The following is an 18664-nucleotide window of genomic DNA, read 5'->3' on the forward strand; positions in this document are numbered from 1 at the left end:
ATCCCCGCTAGGAGAAACAGGCCCCGTGGTGTCTGCGCAGCTCCACCGGGAGGGGACACCTGGAAGCTTGGGCCTGGTGACTCCTGGATCCTGCCCCGTGCGCCTCTTCCCTGGACCGTCTTTCCTCTGCACCCCTTTGCTGTAATAAACTGTAACTGGGAGCGTGCCGGCTTCTCTGAGTCCTGCGAGCACCTCTAGTGAATTCCCGGGCCTGATGGTGGTCTTGGGGGCCCCTGAGCTAGCACTGTGTGTCAGGAGCGAGGGTGGTCTTGGGGACTCCTGCACTTTGCAGTGAGAAACCACTGAACTGAATACATTAAATGGGCTAACTATACAGTATGTTAATTTTATCTCAGTAAAGCGGTTTTGAAAAAAAGAACATTTTAAAGTAACTGTGATGCCATCATCCCATTTAAAATTCTACCTATTGATTGACTCAAAAAAGGAAATCCAATAAACAACAGAGTGTACCAGGATATTTCTTCCACTAGGGTTCAAAGTCATTACCCCGTGTCATTCAGAGGAGAATGATTTTAACTTGCTAGAAAAGTGGGCTTTGCCCTACCCCAGTTATGGTTCATTTTCAGACACATCTGTTTGTACACCTTCCCTGGAATTCTCTCCTCCTGTGCCATTCCTTAGCACCCCCAACATTCAATCAAATCTCGCAGCCATACTATTTTATGAATGCAACATCTTTTATTCTGGAGCCCCTGAGCCCAGAACAGAGCCCCCCTTCCTCTGTTCCATTGCGGAAGTCCCTGAGAGGTGCTAACTTCGTCACCGACTCAGAGGTCTATCACCTCAAGCCTCCTTCTTACTGTTCTCCTGTGTCACGGCCACTGTTGTGGATTCCAAGGTATTCTCGTTCTTGGTTTCCTCACTGATTCTGATATACAACCCCATGCAAACCCTAAGAATGGATGCATGGGGTAACCTTTCTGAGACTTTTCACTATTAATACACCTTTCTTCGATCTCACCTGTGATGAGATTGTTTAGCTCGGCAAAGAATTCTACACTAAAAAACTCTCTCTCTCTCTCTGAACTTTGAAAGTCTTCCTTCCTTGTTACCTAACATCTGCTGCCAGTAAGGAAACAGCTGCTAATGCCGGTTTTATTTACAGGTGACCTGATTTTCCTTCTGGAAGCTTCTGGGCTCTTCTCTTTATATTTCTGAAACTGCCCACTGTGTGCATTGGAGTGGGTCTTTCTGATACTGTGTGAGACATTCAGTGGGCCTTTTCAATCTGGGAAATGTGTTCTTCTTCAGCTAGACATGTGCTCATAATACACTTGACTAATTTCTTCTTCAACTTTTTATGAATCAGATGTGGAAATCCCTCTCTCCCATCTTTTCGCCATATTTTATTTAATTTTAAAATTTTTTCCTTTAAAAATTATTTTTTTAATTTAAATTCAATTAGCCAACATATAGTACATCATTAGTTTTTGATGTAGTGTTCAATGATTTTCTCTATCAGTTCCAACGATATTATTGGAAATAATCCAATACCTTCTTTCTTGAACCCAAGATTTTCATCTCTGGTCATTTTATCTTGTATTTGAGGCAGGGCAACTTATCTTCAACCCTTCTAATGAAGTTCTCCTGTCAAAAATTATATTTTCAGGGGACAGAGGCTGAAGGGTTATTGTTTTTTTTTTTTTTTTTAAAGATTTTATTTATTTATTTGACAGAGAGAGAGGCAGCGAGAGAGGGAACACAAGCAAGGGGAGTGTAAGAGGGAGAAGCAGGCTTCCCGCAGAGCAGGGAGCCCGATGCGGGGCTCGATCCCAGGACCCTGGGATCAGACCTGAGCCGAAGGCAGACGCTCAACGACTGAGCCACCCAGGCGCCCTGAAGGGTTATTGTTTAATGGGTACAGAATTTGGGGTGAAGACGAGTTTTGGAAACAGACAGTGGTGACGTCTGTCCAATACTGTGAATGTACTTAATGTCACCAAACCATACACTTAAAAATGGTTAAAATGGCAAATTTTATGCTATGTGTATCTTGCCCCAATAAATAATTTTAAGAATTATGTTTTCAATTAACCTAAGTTTACTCTAGCCCTGACTCTTTCGTGTCCTGTTTCAGTTTTATAGATACACTTCTCTAATCTCTGCGGATGTTAATTTTTACAAGTTCTCTCTGTTCTCAAAGTCGTTTTTGTTTCTTTCAAGATCTACAGCTTTGTTTTTCCAAGCACACTAAAGGATGAGGGAGTGCGCGGCTGACCAGGGAGGGAGGCTCTGCTCTGGGGCAGGACGAGGGCAGCAGTTACACGGGCACCTAAATCACCGCTTTTCTCAGGTGTTCACATCCACACTAGCCACGTAGGGCTCCCCAGATTTTTTTTTTTTTTTAAGATTTTATTTATTTGACAGAGAGAGACACAGCGAGAGAGGGAACACAAGCAGGGGGAGTGGGAGAGGGAGAAGCAGGCTTCCCGATGAGCAGGGAGCCCGATGTGGGGCTCAGTCCCAGGACCCTGGGATCACGACCCAAGCCGAAGGCAGACGCTTAACGACTGAGCCACCCAGGCATCCCCCAGATTGTTTTTCTTTAAAAGGACCCTTGAGGGGCACCTGGAAATGTCTGCCTTTGGCTCAGGTCATGATCCCAGGAAAAAAAACAAAAAAGGACCTTTGACTTTTACCCAGGGATACATGCTCAGTTGCCTGTGTGTGTTTAAGGATGGGAAAAGGGGTGGCTGGCAGGTTTATATACAACACTTCACTTACTCCCCTCCCTTCCAAGCTCACCTCCCACTCCTGACTCCTTAGGTGCTGTCTCCAAACCAGGAGCTTCTCTGGGTTTCTGTGGGGGCACGTGGGCTCTTGCCTCAGTGCACCTCCTCCACTCACGTCCTTGGCCGGACTTCATCAGCACCCCACTTACACCCCCTTCCTGCCTTCCAGGGAGAGAAGGATCCCTCCACTCTGATGTTCACCTCCACCCTGTGCTCTCACACTATTTCTAGGCCTTTACAAATTAAAACATAATTATACTCTCAGGTGGGGAAGAAGATAAACACACATGCTTATTAGCCTTCTTTCTTGAACCCAAAACCACCTTTAGAAAACCCAACCTAACATATCTGAGCTATGACTGGACTACCGTTATAGAATCAGCAAGCCCGTGCTTTCCAATCCGAGAAAGCAGAACTCACTGAAGTGTTGCCAGCCCTGCACCGGAAGGCATCTAACGACGAGGCACCACCATCTTTGCTGGCCTCTGATGTGTGAGCACACGGGGCTTCAAAAGCTTCTCAGTCACAGCCTCAGACAGTGTCAGACAGTGATTCTTACACTAATAAGAAAAGCACTGAAAAGGAGCTAAAAATAAACCCACTATTCCAGAGGAGCACCCATTTTGAGTTTTACAACAAGTAGAACTTTCAACATCTGTTCTGAGAAATATTTAAGAGGTATGTAGGCACACTCACTCGTGTACAAGTGTACTGCAAGGAAGATTTACTTTCACATTAATCTGTACTGCTGGAGGGAAAAGCAGTTGTTACCTTATAAACAATTAAATGCAGTGCTTCGTAAGTGTCATCCGTATTTACAAAAATTTTGGGGAATCTGCATTTTGCTTCTGGATCATTAAGGTTCAAGGGTCCAGTAAGAAATCTGAAAAGTAAGCACAGAAATGACTCAATTCAATTGGGTAAATGATAAACATGAATATGTAAGACAGAATATATTACCACTTAATATATATTCTTTTTTTTTTTTTTTGGAAGCTAGACATTACTTGGAAAACACCAAATTTCAGAGTCTGATAAAGTTTTAATTCACTGGAAACAACAGCATTTCCTTTGCTGATGACTGCCAATAAACAGCACAAAGGTAATTCAGTGTTGATGATTTTACCTTTGCCAAAAAAATAAAATAAAATAAAATCCAATACTATATATCGAAGAACAGAAGTTCTACCTTCCGTAATGCTGAAGATTTCCTGGCATCTCCGCCCTTACTGGAGAATCCCTTCCGGCCAACTGTAAACAAATTCAACATTGAGAAATGACTTATTAGATTTTCTCCTTTTGAAGCTTTGAAAACTGCATTCATACCTACCAGTTGGCTCCATGCCATTTTTCTGTATCATTTACTCGTATTCCTCCCCACTAATAAAAGGGAAGGGGGATTACAACAGCTTCATAAAGGCTGCATTGATATGAACCAGAACGTTCATATCTTCATCGTACCCTATATTCCACAGACTGACTTAGCTCCTTTTATAGCAGTAACCGAAATTTCCCCCGCGGTTAACGTAAGCTAGGCAATGAGCACCTCGTAGGACCCTAGCGGCAGCACACTCTTCCTATTGTCTCGTTGTGGAAACTCAAGTTAGTGTAAGTTCCCCAGCACACAGGGCTCCTGTGCGGCAGGGCCAGGCGCCAACCCCATGCCTGTCTGACACCAAAGCCTTCCGCCAGGACGTCATGCCTCCTCACGATTTGTATCTGTAGCACACTCCTGAGACTCTTTTGCCGAAGATGTACTATTTCAATACGCACAGGAAAAGGAAAAAAAACAAAAACAAATCCAATAGTCATGTTAGCTGAAACTTCTTTATAAAAAATTCTGACATTCTTTTAGTCTACATAAAATTTTAGCATGTAGCCACACACACACAAAAAAAGGTTGAAAAACATTCTAAATCCAATAGTAAAAATGGGTATCTGACCCTCAGGTAGGCAGTCTGTACTGAGAAAAAAAGGCCTCATGCGTCCACACTCACACTGCCGTGCTGAATACTGTGGTTTCCTATTTTATAAGCCCCGCTCTCTGGGCAGGTAGGTACTAAAGTACCAGGGTTTTCTGCTGGGGCAGCTGCACTGTCACACATGGAAAAGCCTCCTGAGGGTGTGGACGTAAACTGGTGCTTTAGCATCAGGCAGATCCTGAGATCAAGTCGTGGCCCTGCCACTTCCTGGCGAGGGGACCCCCGGTATGTCACTGAAGCCCCCTAGCCTGAGTATCCTAGCTGTAAGGTGGGGATAAGGTATCCTACTCAGGATCGTTGTCAGGATGCCAGGAGATAATGCACGTTTGCTGGGCACTCAGGACAGTGTCTGGGACGTGGTACGTACCTAAGAAACATGGGCCACTGCCCTCAAACTGCCTAGAAAGGAACTACATGCAGGACCAAGTCCTTCTCAAAACCGGACTTTCAATTTCTTATCAAAGAGGTTTTTTTTCCTGTCGTTTCAAGTTATAGCCTTAAATGGGGAGGGAGCGAGCGAGCGTGTGTATGCATCTCAGCCGAAATGATTCGTGGGCTATGAATATTTTTCATCCTCAACCTAATGAGAGCTGCAAAAGGACACTTTGGGGAGAAGGCTGCAGTATTACTTACAGATCTCTGCAGAAAACTGGGAAAGTAAGCATCACAGTGGAAAAGCCAGGCAGGCAATAGAATATCTACAGAATGACACCTCATGCTTGTAGGTGACAAGACCACAGGATTCACCTTTCTTCTGTCAAAGATCCCAGGTGTTTTCAAGTTCCCAGAACCCTACCTAAAACCTGTTTCTCCGCTACCCAATGAATTGCTCCTCTTAAAAACAGACCTTTGCTATTGTACTTGAACATAACAAAACAAAGAGCTGACACACATGATTTTCTGTGCTAAGGGATACACCACCACATAAATATCACACTAGCAATGTAATGTATAGGTCAGAGGTGCCCCACCGACCACCGCAATACTCCACCCTCCTCCCCTGCCCCCCCAGCCCCCCAGCCCGGTGGGCGTGTATGTATACATACAACATACATGTGCATAGAGAGAGACAGAGGCGGGGGTGGGAGGGAGGAAGACCAGTGCCCGGCCGTACCTCAGGTTCGATATGCCTTGGAAACAGAGACGTGGTGAGGTATTTGTATAAAATTCTCATGTCATCTTGTTCTAACCCACTCCTGAAATATCAGAAAAGCATGGTGTTAAAAGCCTGGAACTCGTCTTCTGTCTTCCTGTGGCTCTGATCATAATAAAGCTCCTCTTTTTTTCTTGTTTACATTATAGCCAGAAGCCCTTTCCTTGACTGGGAAGTTCCAGAAGGGAAGGAATTAAACTAGTCTGCCACTAGCACTTTATCCTGAGCCAGCAAAGGCGACTACTGTTCCTCCTGCATTCTACATGCCATTTTAAACAAGAAGCCACTGGTCTGATCTGATTTGACTTGATTCCCTGCTTGAATTCCACGTGGGATTCTTCAGGGAGCATTAATAACCACAACACTCCACTTCAGGTAGCAGACTTCTCTTCACTTTCCAGGCTATAGAGAAATGCCACTTGCTTGCACCCAGCCTCCCGGGAAACACTGGCCTGCTGTTGATGGGGAACTTGCTCCTACTCAGTCTCAGAAACGTATGTGGATCTTAATTCTAGGACTTCAGTGTAGGCAGAGAGGAGGAAGAGAAAGCAACAAACTTTCAGGCAAGTCTAATCTGAAATGAGGCAAGAGTAAGCAGCATGTGGAAACAGTGCCGAGACACTAGCAGGCAGCAGACCCCATCTGAGATCAGTTCTCTAGGTAGGGATATAAACAGACCATGAGTTTGTGTCTGATTTTTTTCTATTCAAGATAACCAGAAAAAAAAAAAAAAATCCTGTGATGAAATCCAACTTTATTATAAATGAAGCCTCTATACCGTATTCCAGAGGCTCTCTCTTCTTTTCCCAGTGAAACCATCTGTTAGAGAAATTTGGCTTTCCTTGGCAAATACATGCTGCTCCCTTCCTGAGACTCTTCCAATGCTGTCTCACCTCTTCCTTTTCCTCTACCGCCTCTCTCCTTTCCAGGTCAATTTTCATAAGGTCTTGTCCACAACTAAAACTATCAGGGGGGGAGCCCCAGCCCCTTAAGCAGGTTTGTTTTGTTTGTCCTATGACAACTCTAACTCTCAAAGTATTATGCAGCCAACTGGGCAGATGGAATCTCCAAATCAAACACATGAAAAGTCACCCGTTTTTTTTCTTTTACAGAAATAACTGAGGTAAGAAGACAGAAGGAGGAAAACAAAACAGGTTCTGGATGTTATTTTCCTTTTAAGACATTAGTAAGAAGTACCAGTAGGGAGGGGTTGTCGATGATAGGTAGAAGACACTACCTAAATGACTATGGGCTGGGCAATTTCTTCTGGAGCTGCACTTCCAATAAGAGCAGCTAGTGGGGGGCGCCTGGGTGGCTCTGTCAGTTAAGCATCTGCCTTTGGCTCAGGTCATGATCTCGGGGTCCTGGGATCCAGCCCTGAGTCGGGCTCCCTGCTCAGCGGGGAGCCTGCTTCTCCCTCTCCCTGTGCTGGTGCTCTCTCTCTTTCTCTCTCTTGCTCACTTGCTCGCTTTCCCTCTCTCAAATAAACAAAATCTTAAAAAAAAAAAAAAAGAGCAGCTACTGGGCGCATATGGCCACTGAACACTTGAGATGTGGCTTGTTGAAATGAGTGTAAAACACACGCTGGATTGCTAAGATTTAGCACGAAAAGAATAGGTCATTAATAATTTACATTGTTTACGTGTTGAAATAATAAATTTATAATAGCTCATTAATAATTTAAGCCTTTACAGGTTGAAATAAATAATTTTAGATATATGGGGCTAAAATGTTAATCTTACCAGTTTCTTTTCATTTGAACATAGCTACTAGGAATCTTAAAATTATATGTGTGGCTTGCACTATATTCTTTTTTTTTTTACATTTATTTTATTTAGGGGTACATGGGTGGCTCAGTCGGTTAAGCATCTGCCTTCGGCTCAGGTCATGATCTCAGGGTCCTGGGATTGAGCCCCTGCATAGGGCTCCCTGCTCTGCAGGGAGTCTGCTTTTCCCTCTCCCTCTGCTTGTGCTCTTTCTCTCAAGTGTGCTCTCTTTCTCAGGTAAATAAATAAAATCTTAAAAAAAAAGAATTTATTTGAGAGAGAGCAAGCCAGCAGACAGGGAGATGGACAGAGGGAGAGAGAGAATCCCAAGCAGACTCCCCGCTGTGCGTGGAGCCCAGTGTGGGGCTTGATCCTGAGTTCATGACCTGGACCAAAATCAAGGGTCAGATGCTTAACTGACTGAACCACCCAGGCGCCCCTGCACTATTTTCTTATTGAATGCCGCTATTCTAGACCATAGGACACGAAGTAGAAAAAACCCTGTAAGAGGAGACGGCAGACAACACTACTTAACTGCTTACCATGTGTACTGTGACTAGGGCTTTGTTTTATTATTTTGCTTCAGATTTAATGCTAGGCATTAAATACCTTGGTATTGGTCATCTGGATAGAAAACTTAAAAAGAAAAATACTAAGTTGCAGCCAGGTGTCCAGAGCACAAAACCCCAAGTAGGCGATTCCCACGTGGCCTACAGCGAGGCCTCGGACCACAGCAGCCCTCTCCAGTGTCTGCCACCCCCATCCCTACTTCCGCTCCCCTACAAAGAATAAATGAGACAATAATGCATTATAATTATGGAAGATGTTACTATTGGGGGAAGTTCTTATTAAAAAAAAGTTAAAAAGTTAAAAAGTTCCTTCCTTAGTGCAAATAAACAAATAGATAAATAAATACACAAAGCAAAAAATTCCTGCACTAACAGGTCCAAATGATTCAGGACTACATCAATGGTTCACATCAAACAGGCAATAGCCTAGTCCTGCTCAGAAGCGTAAGTGTTCTCTCAAAGTCTCTCAAATACGGTTGTTTAATACGAATAATATTTTATTTAAACTTATTTTTTGAAATAATTTTTTATTTATACTTATAAAGTTTATTTTTTTTAAAGATTTTTTTTTTTTATTTGACAGAGAGCGCACAAGCAGAAGGAGAAGCAGGCTAGAGAGAGAGGGAGAAGCAGGCTCCCGGTGGAGCAGGGAGTCCGATGTGGGGCTTGATCCCAGCACCCCGGGATCATGACCTGAGCCGAAGGCAGATGCTTAACCAATCGGTGCCCCTAAAGTTTTTTCTTAAAAAAAAAAAAAACTTTTCTTCAGCTTAAATCTCAACTGATCCATTTGAATGCAATGTAGAAACCTTCATATCAGGTTCAGTTTTGTCTACAATACAGATGTTATTGTCATGTATTAAATATAAAATAATCCAGTCAAGATCCAAGGGTATAGTCAACTTTGATGAACTTAGAAATAGCTAAACCATTTATTCATAAAAGCATTAACCTCTGGAAAGTAAATCAATTCACTAAAAAGAAAATTCTCGGGCGCCTGGGTGGCTCAGTCGGTTAAGCGACTGCCTTCGGCTCAGGTCATGATCCCAGGGTCCTGGGATCAAGTCCCAGCTTCTCCCTCTCCCACTCCCCCTGCTTGTGTTCCCTCTCTCGCTGTGTCTCTCTCTGTCAAATAAATAAATAAAATCTTAAAAAAAAAAAAAAAAAAAAAAAAGAAAATTCTCTCAAAAAACAGGCCAAGAACTCTGGACAAGAAAGTTGACTGACATCCTCTTACCAAACAGCGGTAATGTCTAATCCTATCATGGCCACTGCAATACCAAATCCATCCATTAAATGCAACAAAGTCCAAACAGAACTAGAAGATATTTTCTACTAACCATTTGCTTTGAGCTCACAACCATTTACCAAGCAACTACAATGTACCAGGTTCTGGCCATGTCCTGGGACAGACAGACGTTTCTACCTTCAATCAGATAATTTCAAAACAATATAATAAGTAGCAAACCAATCCAACAGTACATTAAAAAAATCATTCACCATGATCAAGTAGGATTTATTCTTGAAATGCAAGGGTGGTTCAATATTTGCAAAACAATCAACATGATACACCAGATCAATAAGAAAAAGGATAAAAACCATATGATCATTTCAATAGGTGCAGAAAATGCGTTCAACGAAGTACAACATCCATCATGATAAAAACCCTCTGCAAAGTAGGCCTAGAGGGAACATATCTCGACATAATAAAGGTCATATATGAAAAACCCACAGCCAACATCATACCCAATGGGGAAAAACTGAGAGCTTTTCCCTAAGGTCAGGAATAAGACAAAGCATGTCCACTCTCACCACTGTTATTCAACATAGTACTGGAAGTCCTAGCGAGAGCAGTCAGACAAAAAAGAAATAAAAAGCCATCCAAATTGTAAGGAAGAAGTAAAACTCATTATTTGCAGATGACATGACACTGTATATGTGGAAAACCCTAAAGGCCACCAAAAAACTATTAGAACTGATAAATGAATTCAGTAAATTCACAAAAATCAATGTACAGAAATCTGTTCCATTCCCATACACTAATAATGAAGCAACAGAAAGTGAAATTAAGAAAAGAATCCTATTTACAACTGCACTGAAAACAATAAAATATCTAGGAATAAACTTAACCAAGGAGGTGAAACACCTGTACTCTGAAAACTATAAACCACTGATGAAAGAAATTCAAGACAACACAAATAGACATTCCCTGCTCATGGACTGGAAGAACAAATATTGTTAAAATGTCTATATGACCCAAAGCAATCTACACATTTAACAAAATCCCTTATTAATACACCAACAGTATTTTTCACAGAACTTGAACAAACAATCCTAGAATCTGTATGGAACCACAGAAGACCTCAAATAGCCAATGCAGTCTTGAAAACACAAAACCGGAGGCATCACGACTCCAGATTTCAAGTTCTATTGTAACGCACTAATGATTAAAACAATACGGTACTGGCATAAAAATAGATACACAGAGGAGTGGAACAGAACAGAAAACCCAGAAATAAACCCACAATTATATGGTCAATTAACCTTCAACAAAGGAGGTGAATATCCAACGCGGAAAAGACAATCTCTTCAACTAATGGTGCTGGGAAAACTGGATAGCAGCACGCAAAAGAATGCACCTGGACCACTTTCTTACACCGTACACAAAAATAAACTCCAAATGGATTAAAGACCTAAATGTGAAACCTGAAACCATAAAAATCCTTGAAGAGAGCACAGGCAGTAATGTTTCTGCCATCGGCTGTAGCAACATTTTTCAAGATACGTCTCCCGAAGCAAGGGAAATAAAATAAAAAATAACTACTGGGACTACATCAAAATAAGAAGTTTCTGCAGAGTGAAGGAAACAGTCAACACAACTAAAAGGCAACCTATGGAATGGGAGAAGATATGCACAAATCCGATAAAGGGTTAATATCTAAAATATATAAAGAACTGATACAACTCAATACCCCAAAACCAAATAATCCAATTAAAAAATGGGCAGAAAACATGAACAGACATTTCTCCAAGGAAGACATCCAGATGGCCAACAGACACATGAAAAGATGCTCAACATCACTTATCATCAGGGAAATACAAATCAAAATTACAATGAGGTACCTCTCAGAATAGCTAAAATCAACAACACAAGAAAACAACAGGTGTTGGTAAGGATGTGGAGAAAAAGGCACCCTCTCGCACTGTTGGTGGGAATGCAAGCTGGTGGTGATGCACCCACTGTGGAAAACAGTACGGCGCTTCCTCAAAAAGTTGAATATAGAACTACCCTACGATCCAGCAACTGCACTCTTGGGTATTTACCTAAAATATACAAAACACTAACTCAAAGGGATACATGCACCCTTCCCATGTTTATAGCAGCATTATTTACAATAGTCAAATTATGGAAGAAGCCCAAGTGTCCATAAATCGGTAAATGGATAAAGAAGATGTGGCACATACATACAATGGAATATTACCCAGCCATAAAAAGAATGAAATCTTATCATTTGCAACAATATGGATAGAGCTAGAGACTATAATGCTAAGTGAAATAAGTCAGAGAAAGACAAATACCATATGACTTCACTCATATGTGGAATTTAAGCAACAAATGAGCAAAGGAAAAAAAAGAGAGAGAGACAAACCAAGAAACAGACTCTCAACTATAGAGAACAAACAGATGGTTACCAGAGGGGAGGAGGGTGGGAAGATGGGGGAAAGAGGGGATGGGATTAAAGAGTACACTTATCAAGATGAAAAAAATAAGAATGATTAAAAAAAAAAAAAATTGGGCTCCACTTGACAAAACAAAGCATTCAAAACTAAATACACACATGCACGCACACACATAAATACAATAGTAAGCAATAAGAACAAATATATATTCTGTTCGTGAACTATAAAATACTTCACTGGTATTTAAACACACCAGCTTCGTAACTAACAGTTGCCTCCCACAACGTGTTGTTTTTCTTGAAGCTCCTTCTTACGATGACTGCCTGGGGCCACCCTTGCCCCGTCGGCGTATTGGGGTGGGGTGGGCAGTCCTATGAGCCACCGGAGCTGGACACTGCTTAACTCCAGGGGATGTCCTTCACAGAGACAAAGATGCCAAGAGGATCCCCAGGAGTTGGGCAACAAGCAGCCCTGGGAGCTCTGCTTCTAGACCCAAGCCCACTGGTCATGCTGGTTCCACGGCCTCTCAGCAGGAGCTGCTGACTTTGAGCGGGACCCTCTTGCTCTAGGCCTGTACCCTTTCTCACCCCCAGAGTTCACGCCTACGTCAGGGGTTATGCTGTGTCAGGCGATCGGAATCTGAGCCACCTTCCTCTGACAGGGGCACCTGAGACCACGGACTGCTATGGGATTCTAGTCCATCCCTCCATCTCCTTGCTGGGTGCAGCCCTTCCAGCACCTCCCTGGAAGCTCGGCCTCTGGAGGGCCGCTCCCTCGTCAGACCTGACTCCCTCCAACCCTGGGTAACTCCCCTTCAACCTCTCACGGCAGCATTAAGAATTTCATTTTACTACCACAGCGTGAATATCATAAAAAGCAACTAGAACAAGGCCAGCTAATACAGCATTAAGTGTCCTGCTAAACAATTTATTAAATAAAAAAGGAGACACCTTTTCATCTGGACTTCATGTTGTTTTCACAGGAGAAAACGAATTCTACATGAAAACTCATCAATGTGTTCCACAAACGGATTCAAATTTCTTTGGATTAGCTTCTTTCTCTTCCTAAAATGGTGCTACAAGATCTCAGCAGGGAGAGGATGGATTTCCAGAAACCACGACTGCCCTTTCTGTTAGCTGAACTCAAGTTTTCAGGCTCAAATACGGCCACATCCTTAATGGCAGAAAGTGGGGTACAGTCCATGTAAACATGAAAACTGAACACGGTGAGCCCCCGGAACAGCTCCTGAACCCCAGTGGCCCATCTCAGATCATCAGCTGGCTCCAGGTCTCTCTCAGGGCCGCAGCCTCTTTGCGGTCAGTCACCTGCCTATCCACACGGCTTCTTCCGGAGCTGTCCTAGGTAGCGGAAAGCATTTAGTTACAGTTCATCTTTTCTTCTTAAGTATCAACACTTTCAGAGAACTTGTTTTTGTTTTTACGACAGGATGCACCTTTGGTTGCCAGTGGGTAAGTTCCTGGTATTATAGCACACGTAACCTCTGGGGTATTTTTAAAAGCCTAGCTTTAAAAGAAAATATGCAAAGTATGCTTTCCACATTTACTATACCGTTTCTTTAAAGAGGTTTTTGGAAGAACACCAAAATAAAAATAGGATTCCTAAACTTAACTCGACAGGAACATTTTCTCCACCTTTCATGGATCCAGTTTTAAACTCCCCTGCTTGATCATTTTAACCCAAATTACCCTACCTTTGGTTTAAATAATCCCTGCTTTACTTTGACAGTTACCTATAAATATGCTTCCTACCTTGCCCCCTTGCTATTCATTCCAGTTTGATAACCTGCTGTCAATCCAGTCGTTGCTGTTTTTATTATCCTAAAAGATTTTCTTCTTTTGTATGACAAGCCTTAGGGTGTACGTACCAGATTAGTTGATCGTTATAGAGAAAGGCAGTGTATTTGACTATACTCAGGCTTTCCTCCATTCTATTAATAAAGGACTGGATTTTCAAATAAGTCATTTTATCCAATGGGAAGAAGCTGATTCCACCAAAAATGTCAAGGAGATCACATGACTGCAAATGCAACGTTTGCAAGTACTGTAGGAAAAAACAAGGCATTAAACTTACTGTGAGTACACTGAATATAACACTCTGACAGCTGAGAATAGTCAGTCAATTTATGGTATGATTACATACTAGCACACTGACAGGACCAGTAAGCAGGTGAGCCACATCTAACTGGATGTGAAATTGGTACCAATTTCAAAATATAAAGTTCAAACATAAGTCATTAATCATTATTCAAGATCGTCTTATTTCTTGGAATTAATTCCTTATATGAGTGCTCCTCAAATTATATTAATCTCATTAAGGATCTATACAGTGATATCATGGACAGACAGTACCATCTTCTACTAAAATAACATCGAAAGGACAGGTAGTCAGTTGCGGACAGATAGGAGAGTAATGAAGGCAAGAAGAACAGGAATTAGGAGACAGCACAAGAGTAAATAATTATGGTCCTTAAAGTGCAGGAACAAACAGGAAACAAAAGTAATTCATAAAAATGAAGTAATTCAAAAACAGATCAAAGGTAGTTTAGGGAAAAAAATAGAGGATTATTTCTCCACAAGGTAACCTGAATTCTACCAGAGGTAAGCTATGTGAAATTTAACTTACAGTGTAACAGACTGACAACTATATCAGCACATTCATTTACCATTTGGGAAAAAACTCACTAAGTAATAAAATCTATCATGGCAAAAATTTTACCTTACGTCAATACAGATTAAACAATACTCTGTTTAGTGAACAATAATCAATCTGTAAGAATGTAGGACTCAGGGAAAGAGTTTAAATTCGGCTAATTAACCAATCACCATGCAGTACGTTCGCTTTTGAGTAAGCCCACACAGACGCGGGTAGAACGAGGATGAAGCCAAAAGGTCTCCAAAATGATGTAGGGGTGCACACAAACGGCAGGATGCTCTGACCCTGCACAAAGGGTTACAGAAAGATTCAAAATGGAAGGAAGTTTTCTCCCTATTCTGGTTTTGCCACAATGTATCTTAGTTTCTTTGTCACTTTCAAATCAAGAAACAAACTTGTATGTGTATTTCTAAAAGTCTCTTTGAAGACTACTAAAATTATAAGTAAAATTCAAAATACTTACCCGATGGAAGAATTTCTCTAATCTTTCTTTTAGGAGCTTGACACCTCCATCTTCCATGGCTCTCAGAAATGTCCCATTAAAAAGCTAATAATGTAAAAGATTTTTTTAAAAAGTCAATTTCTTACACCCTTCAATTTGCCAGTATAACAGATTCTTCTTTTCCTTTTAGATTAACTAATTCACCTTATTTAATCCCCTCTACTATTTTTAAACATACAAAATATTTACATGAGAAAGGCTGAATTATAAAATAAATCACAAAAAATCAACCCTTTGTTAATTGAGATTTCTATGTAATCACCTAATCCCTTGGGGCATTTTTTTTAAAGATTTTATTTATTTATTTGACAGAGAGGGAACACAAGCAGGGGGAGTGGAGAGGGAGAAGCAGGCTCCCCGCAGAGCAGGGAGCCCGATGCGGGGCTCCATCCGGGGACCCTGGGACCACGACCTGAGCCAAAGGCAGACGCTTAACGACTGAGCCACCCAGGCGCCCCGGGGCATATGTTTTTAAGTAGGCTTCTCGCTCAGCATAGACACCAACACTGGGCTTGAACTCATGACCCTGAGATCAAGACCTGAGCTGAGATCAAGAGTCGGACGCTTAACCGACGGAGCCACTCAGGTGCCCTGCATTTTTTTTTTTTTTAATCTCAACTCATACCTAAGTTCCACTTCACATAAGTAATATCGCCACTCCTTAAATCACACAAATATCTGCAGTATGCCTTTTCTTTCCTCAAGCACATGGACTCTCTTTTTTTACCAACAGGGATACATTCCTAGTACAAGGCTGGGAATAGAGAAAAACTCAGTACTCAGTGAATAAGTGGAGACATAAACCTCAGTGCTGTTTCAAAGGCTCCATTCTTCTTCCCCTAAAACAGATATGTACTCACCAGGCAGTCATCGAAAGAGTTAAGATTTTTAAACAACTCCTGCAAACAGGGGTAACTGGTCAGACTACCCTGAGCAAGCGCGTCCGGCTTACCTTATACATGCTGTAGCACTGCCGTAGCACTGAGCTGTAAACCTTGTCCTGCGGACACACACACACAGAGCTCAACTCAGGGGGGAAAAGTCCACGGCACGGCAAATATACAATACTCTTGGCAACACAATATAATGCTTGTAAGCTTGGACCCACAACTTTTGTGTGTGGACAATCAGATGCATTTAAATTCAGTTATGAACCAGTAAGCCCAATTTTATGAGGGCTTTTAACAGATGCTTAGAAGGCATTAGTGAGACAAGATATACAGTTTTACACAATTGTGCTAATATAAACAGACATAAAATTTCACTCTGCATATCCTGAGAATCTTCTGCAAAAGTGACATAGCTTAGATGTGACCAAGTCACTCAACATTTCTAGAAATATGAAATGAAAAATGACACATTACCAACAACTCCTCCTCTTGGTATTCAACAACTGGTTTTCCATCTTTACTTTGCTTTTCAATTATAGGATTCCGAACAACCTACACAGTTTTGATAGAAAGAAATTACACAATGACCCAATTATATAAGTTTTTAATTTTCCCTTAAATGAAAAAATGTGAACATGTCACAACACCAAAAACACAACTTCTTAAAACAGCCCCAAGAACAAATACACTGAATAGGAGTTCGATTTTAAAACTGCAACCCACTTTATTGTGATTTTACTTTGCAAAAGCTAGAGGACTTTCCTAAAGTCCTAGCAGTAAAGATCACCCATAACTTCACTACACAAATTCAAAAAGATGTACTGTGTATGTAAATACCATGACCATCCAGAAATTCTCTTCTGGTTCATTGAAGAACTGTCTATTCTTCTGCGTATGTAAAGACTTTGCAGGTTTTGATGGACTAAAGGTCCTAAAAAGGTTAAAAAAGAGTATGTTTGGGACGGTTCTCCAAGTTGTACGAGGTGTAAGAATTCACTGAGCTCTGCAAAAGCGCATTTAAAGGCGTTACCTTGTAAACTGTACAATAGCTTCACATAATCCAACATTTCTAATTTTCTCATTCTTTTCTACTTCATTTGGATGGTAAAACAAAATTTTATTTTCCTCCTAAAGTATGAAGAAACAGAATCACATTAACATAAGCATTTTTTTTTTCATCTCGGCTGTTGAGAATGTTAACATCAACCTCTCACGTCACCCATGCTAGCGGCAAAACAAAACAAAAACCCTTCTCAGAAAATCAAGAATTATCTTCCCCTCCGTCTGTAAACAACGCTCACCAGCCTGGGAGGCAATTGTGATACTCCGTAAGTCACATGTCATCTGGAGGCTCACTAGACAATTATTCTGAAAACTCGATCTTAGGGTTTCTTTCCTCCTGCTAATTTGCAAAAGACCAACATTTGTAAGAAATAAGCGTGTGCGCACGTGCGGATACGTACGCCTCCCGGCGAGTAAAACTCAGCAGGTTCACGCGCATTTGGACTGACAGCTTTTAAAAGGACCGTGATTCGCTGCCAACAGAACCGGACATCCTTTTAGGAAGTCACCGTCCTCACCTATGAAACAAAAACCCTGGAATTTATCTATCAGTTCGGAAAACAACTTTCCTAGGGTCCTCCAAGCCTGCGTTATTTTAGGGTTACAGGCCACCACTCTCGACCCACGCATCCAGTCGGGGACTTCCAGGAACAAAAACGTAAGCTCAATATTAGTCACCCGGGATTGGCGCAAAAAGACTCAAGCCGTGTGGAGTGATAATTAGCCTGCCGAGCCTTCATTCAATACCCAGGCTTCGATCCAGGACCCGAGAGAGACCCTGCCGGCGTTGTCTGGCCCCCACTTACTCCCTGGCCCGGGAGCACGCCCGGCACAAAGCCGCGGTCGATGCCGCCCGAGGAGGGGAGTGACAGGTGCTGCGCGGTGTCCCCTCCCGGGCGCGCCCCCACGGCTCCGCAGGCCCGTCGCCGGCCGCCCCCCGCCCTCGGGCCCTCCTCCGACCGCCGGCTGACAACGGCGCGCGGCCCCGCTCCGCGTACCTCGCCCTCGCGCGGCCCGAAGCGCGGGTTGTAGATGAAGAAGCTCAGCAGCGCCGGCGGGAACTGCTTCTCCTGGGCCGCCCCGGGCCCAGCCCCGGCCGCCGCTGCCGCCATCCCGGCCGGCCCCCGCCTCGGGAGCCTCCCTCTGCCGGCCCAGACACAGCTGCCCCGAGGAGACCGCACTTCCGCCTCACTCGCGGTCGCCCCGGAAGTGGTCGCCGCCGGCCCGGAAAAAGAACCCGCAGCCCCGCGTCCGCTTCTGGCGAGCGCCCCGCGGGGGTTCCTTCCCGTTTGTTTCCCTGGCAGGTGTTTCTTATTTGAGAGTGAAGGTGAAAGTGAAACTTTTTGTTTGGTTGCTCCCAGATCTCTGTCCTGGCTGACGCGAGGGCTGCGTATTTAAAGAAAAAGAGACCGGGCATGGTTTCTTTCTTTTTTTTGGAAGGGAGAGTGGAGGCGCAAAGGAAGGCTCTGCGTGATGTGCGTTCAGCTGGGCGATTTGCCCCCTTCCATCATCTACAGGGTCCCTCCTGGCGTGTATGGGTTTTCTTGATCCCTGTTTGAGAGACTTCAGGTGACCGCTGGATCAAACCAAACCGACGGGGTTTGTGCTTAGCCCTACCCCAGGGGCTCCGGGG

At 42.9% G+C, this 18664-nt stretch overlaps 1 protein-coding gene across 1 annotated transcript in view; it reads right to left on the reverse strand.

The window, feature by feature from the left end:
* CCZ1 (CCZ1 homolog, vacuolar protein trafficking and biogenesis associated) overlaps positions 1 to 18231 on the reverse strand; it is a 31592-nt gene extending 13361 nt beyond the window's left edge. The window contains exons 1-10 of the mRNA XM_032394086.1: positions 18030 to 18231; positions 17000 to 17097; positions 16807 to 16900; positions 16444 to 16521; positions 16032 to 16079; positions 15041 to 15124; positions 13790 to 13965; positions 5850 to 5931; positions 3943 to 4004; positions 3525 to 3636 (exon numbers count right to left, since the gene is read on the reverse strand). Of these exons, the coding sequence (XP_032249977.1) occupies positions 3525 to 3636; positions 3943 to 4004; positions 5850 to 5931; positions 13790 to 13965; positions 15041 to 15124; positions 16032 to 16079; positions 16444 to 16521; positions 16807 to 16900; positions 17000 to 17097; positions 18030 to 18143 (948 nt within the window). The 5' untranslated portion in view covers positions 18144 to 18231. The remainder of the gene's footprint in view (positions 1 to 3524; positions 3637 to 3942; positions 4005 to 5849; positions 5932 to 13789; positions 13966 to 15040; positions 15125 to 16031; positions 16080 to 16443; positions 16522 to 16806; positions 16901 to 16999; positions 17098 to 18029) is intronic.
* Between the last annotated feature and the right edge of the window lie 433 nt (positions 18232 to 18664).

This window comes from Phoca vitulina, unplaced genomic scaffold (assembly GCF_004348235.1).
Source record: "Phoca vitulina isolate PV1807 unplaced genomic scaffold, GSC_HSeal_1.0 scaffold79, whole genome shotgun sequence".
NCBI classification, from domain to species: domain Eukaryota; kingdom Metazoa; phylum Chordata; class Mammalia; order Carnivora; family Phocidae; genus Phoca; species Phoca vitulina.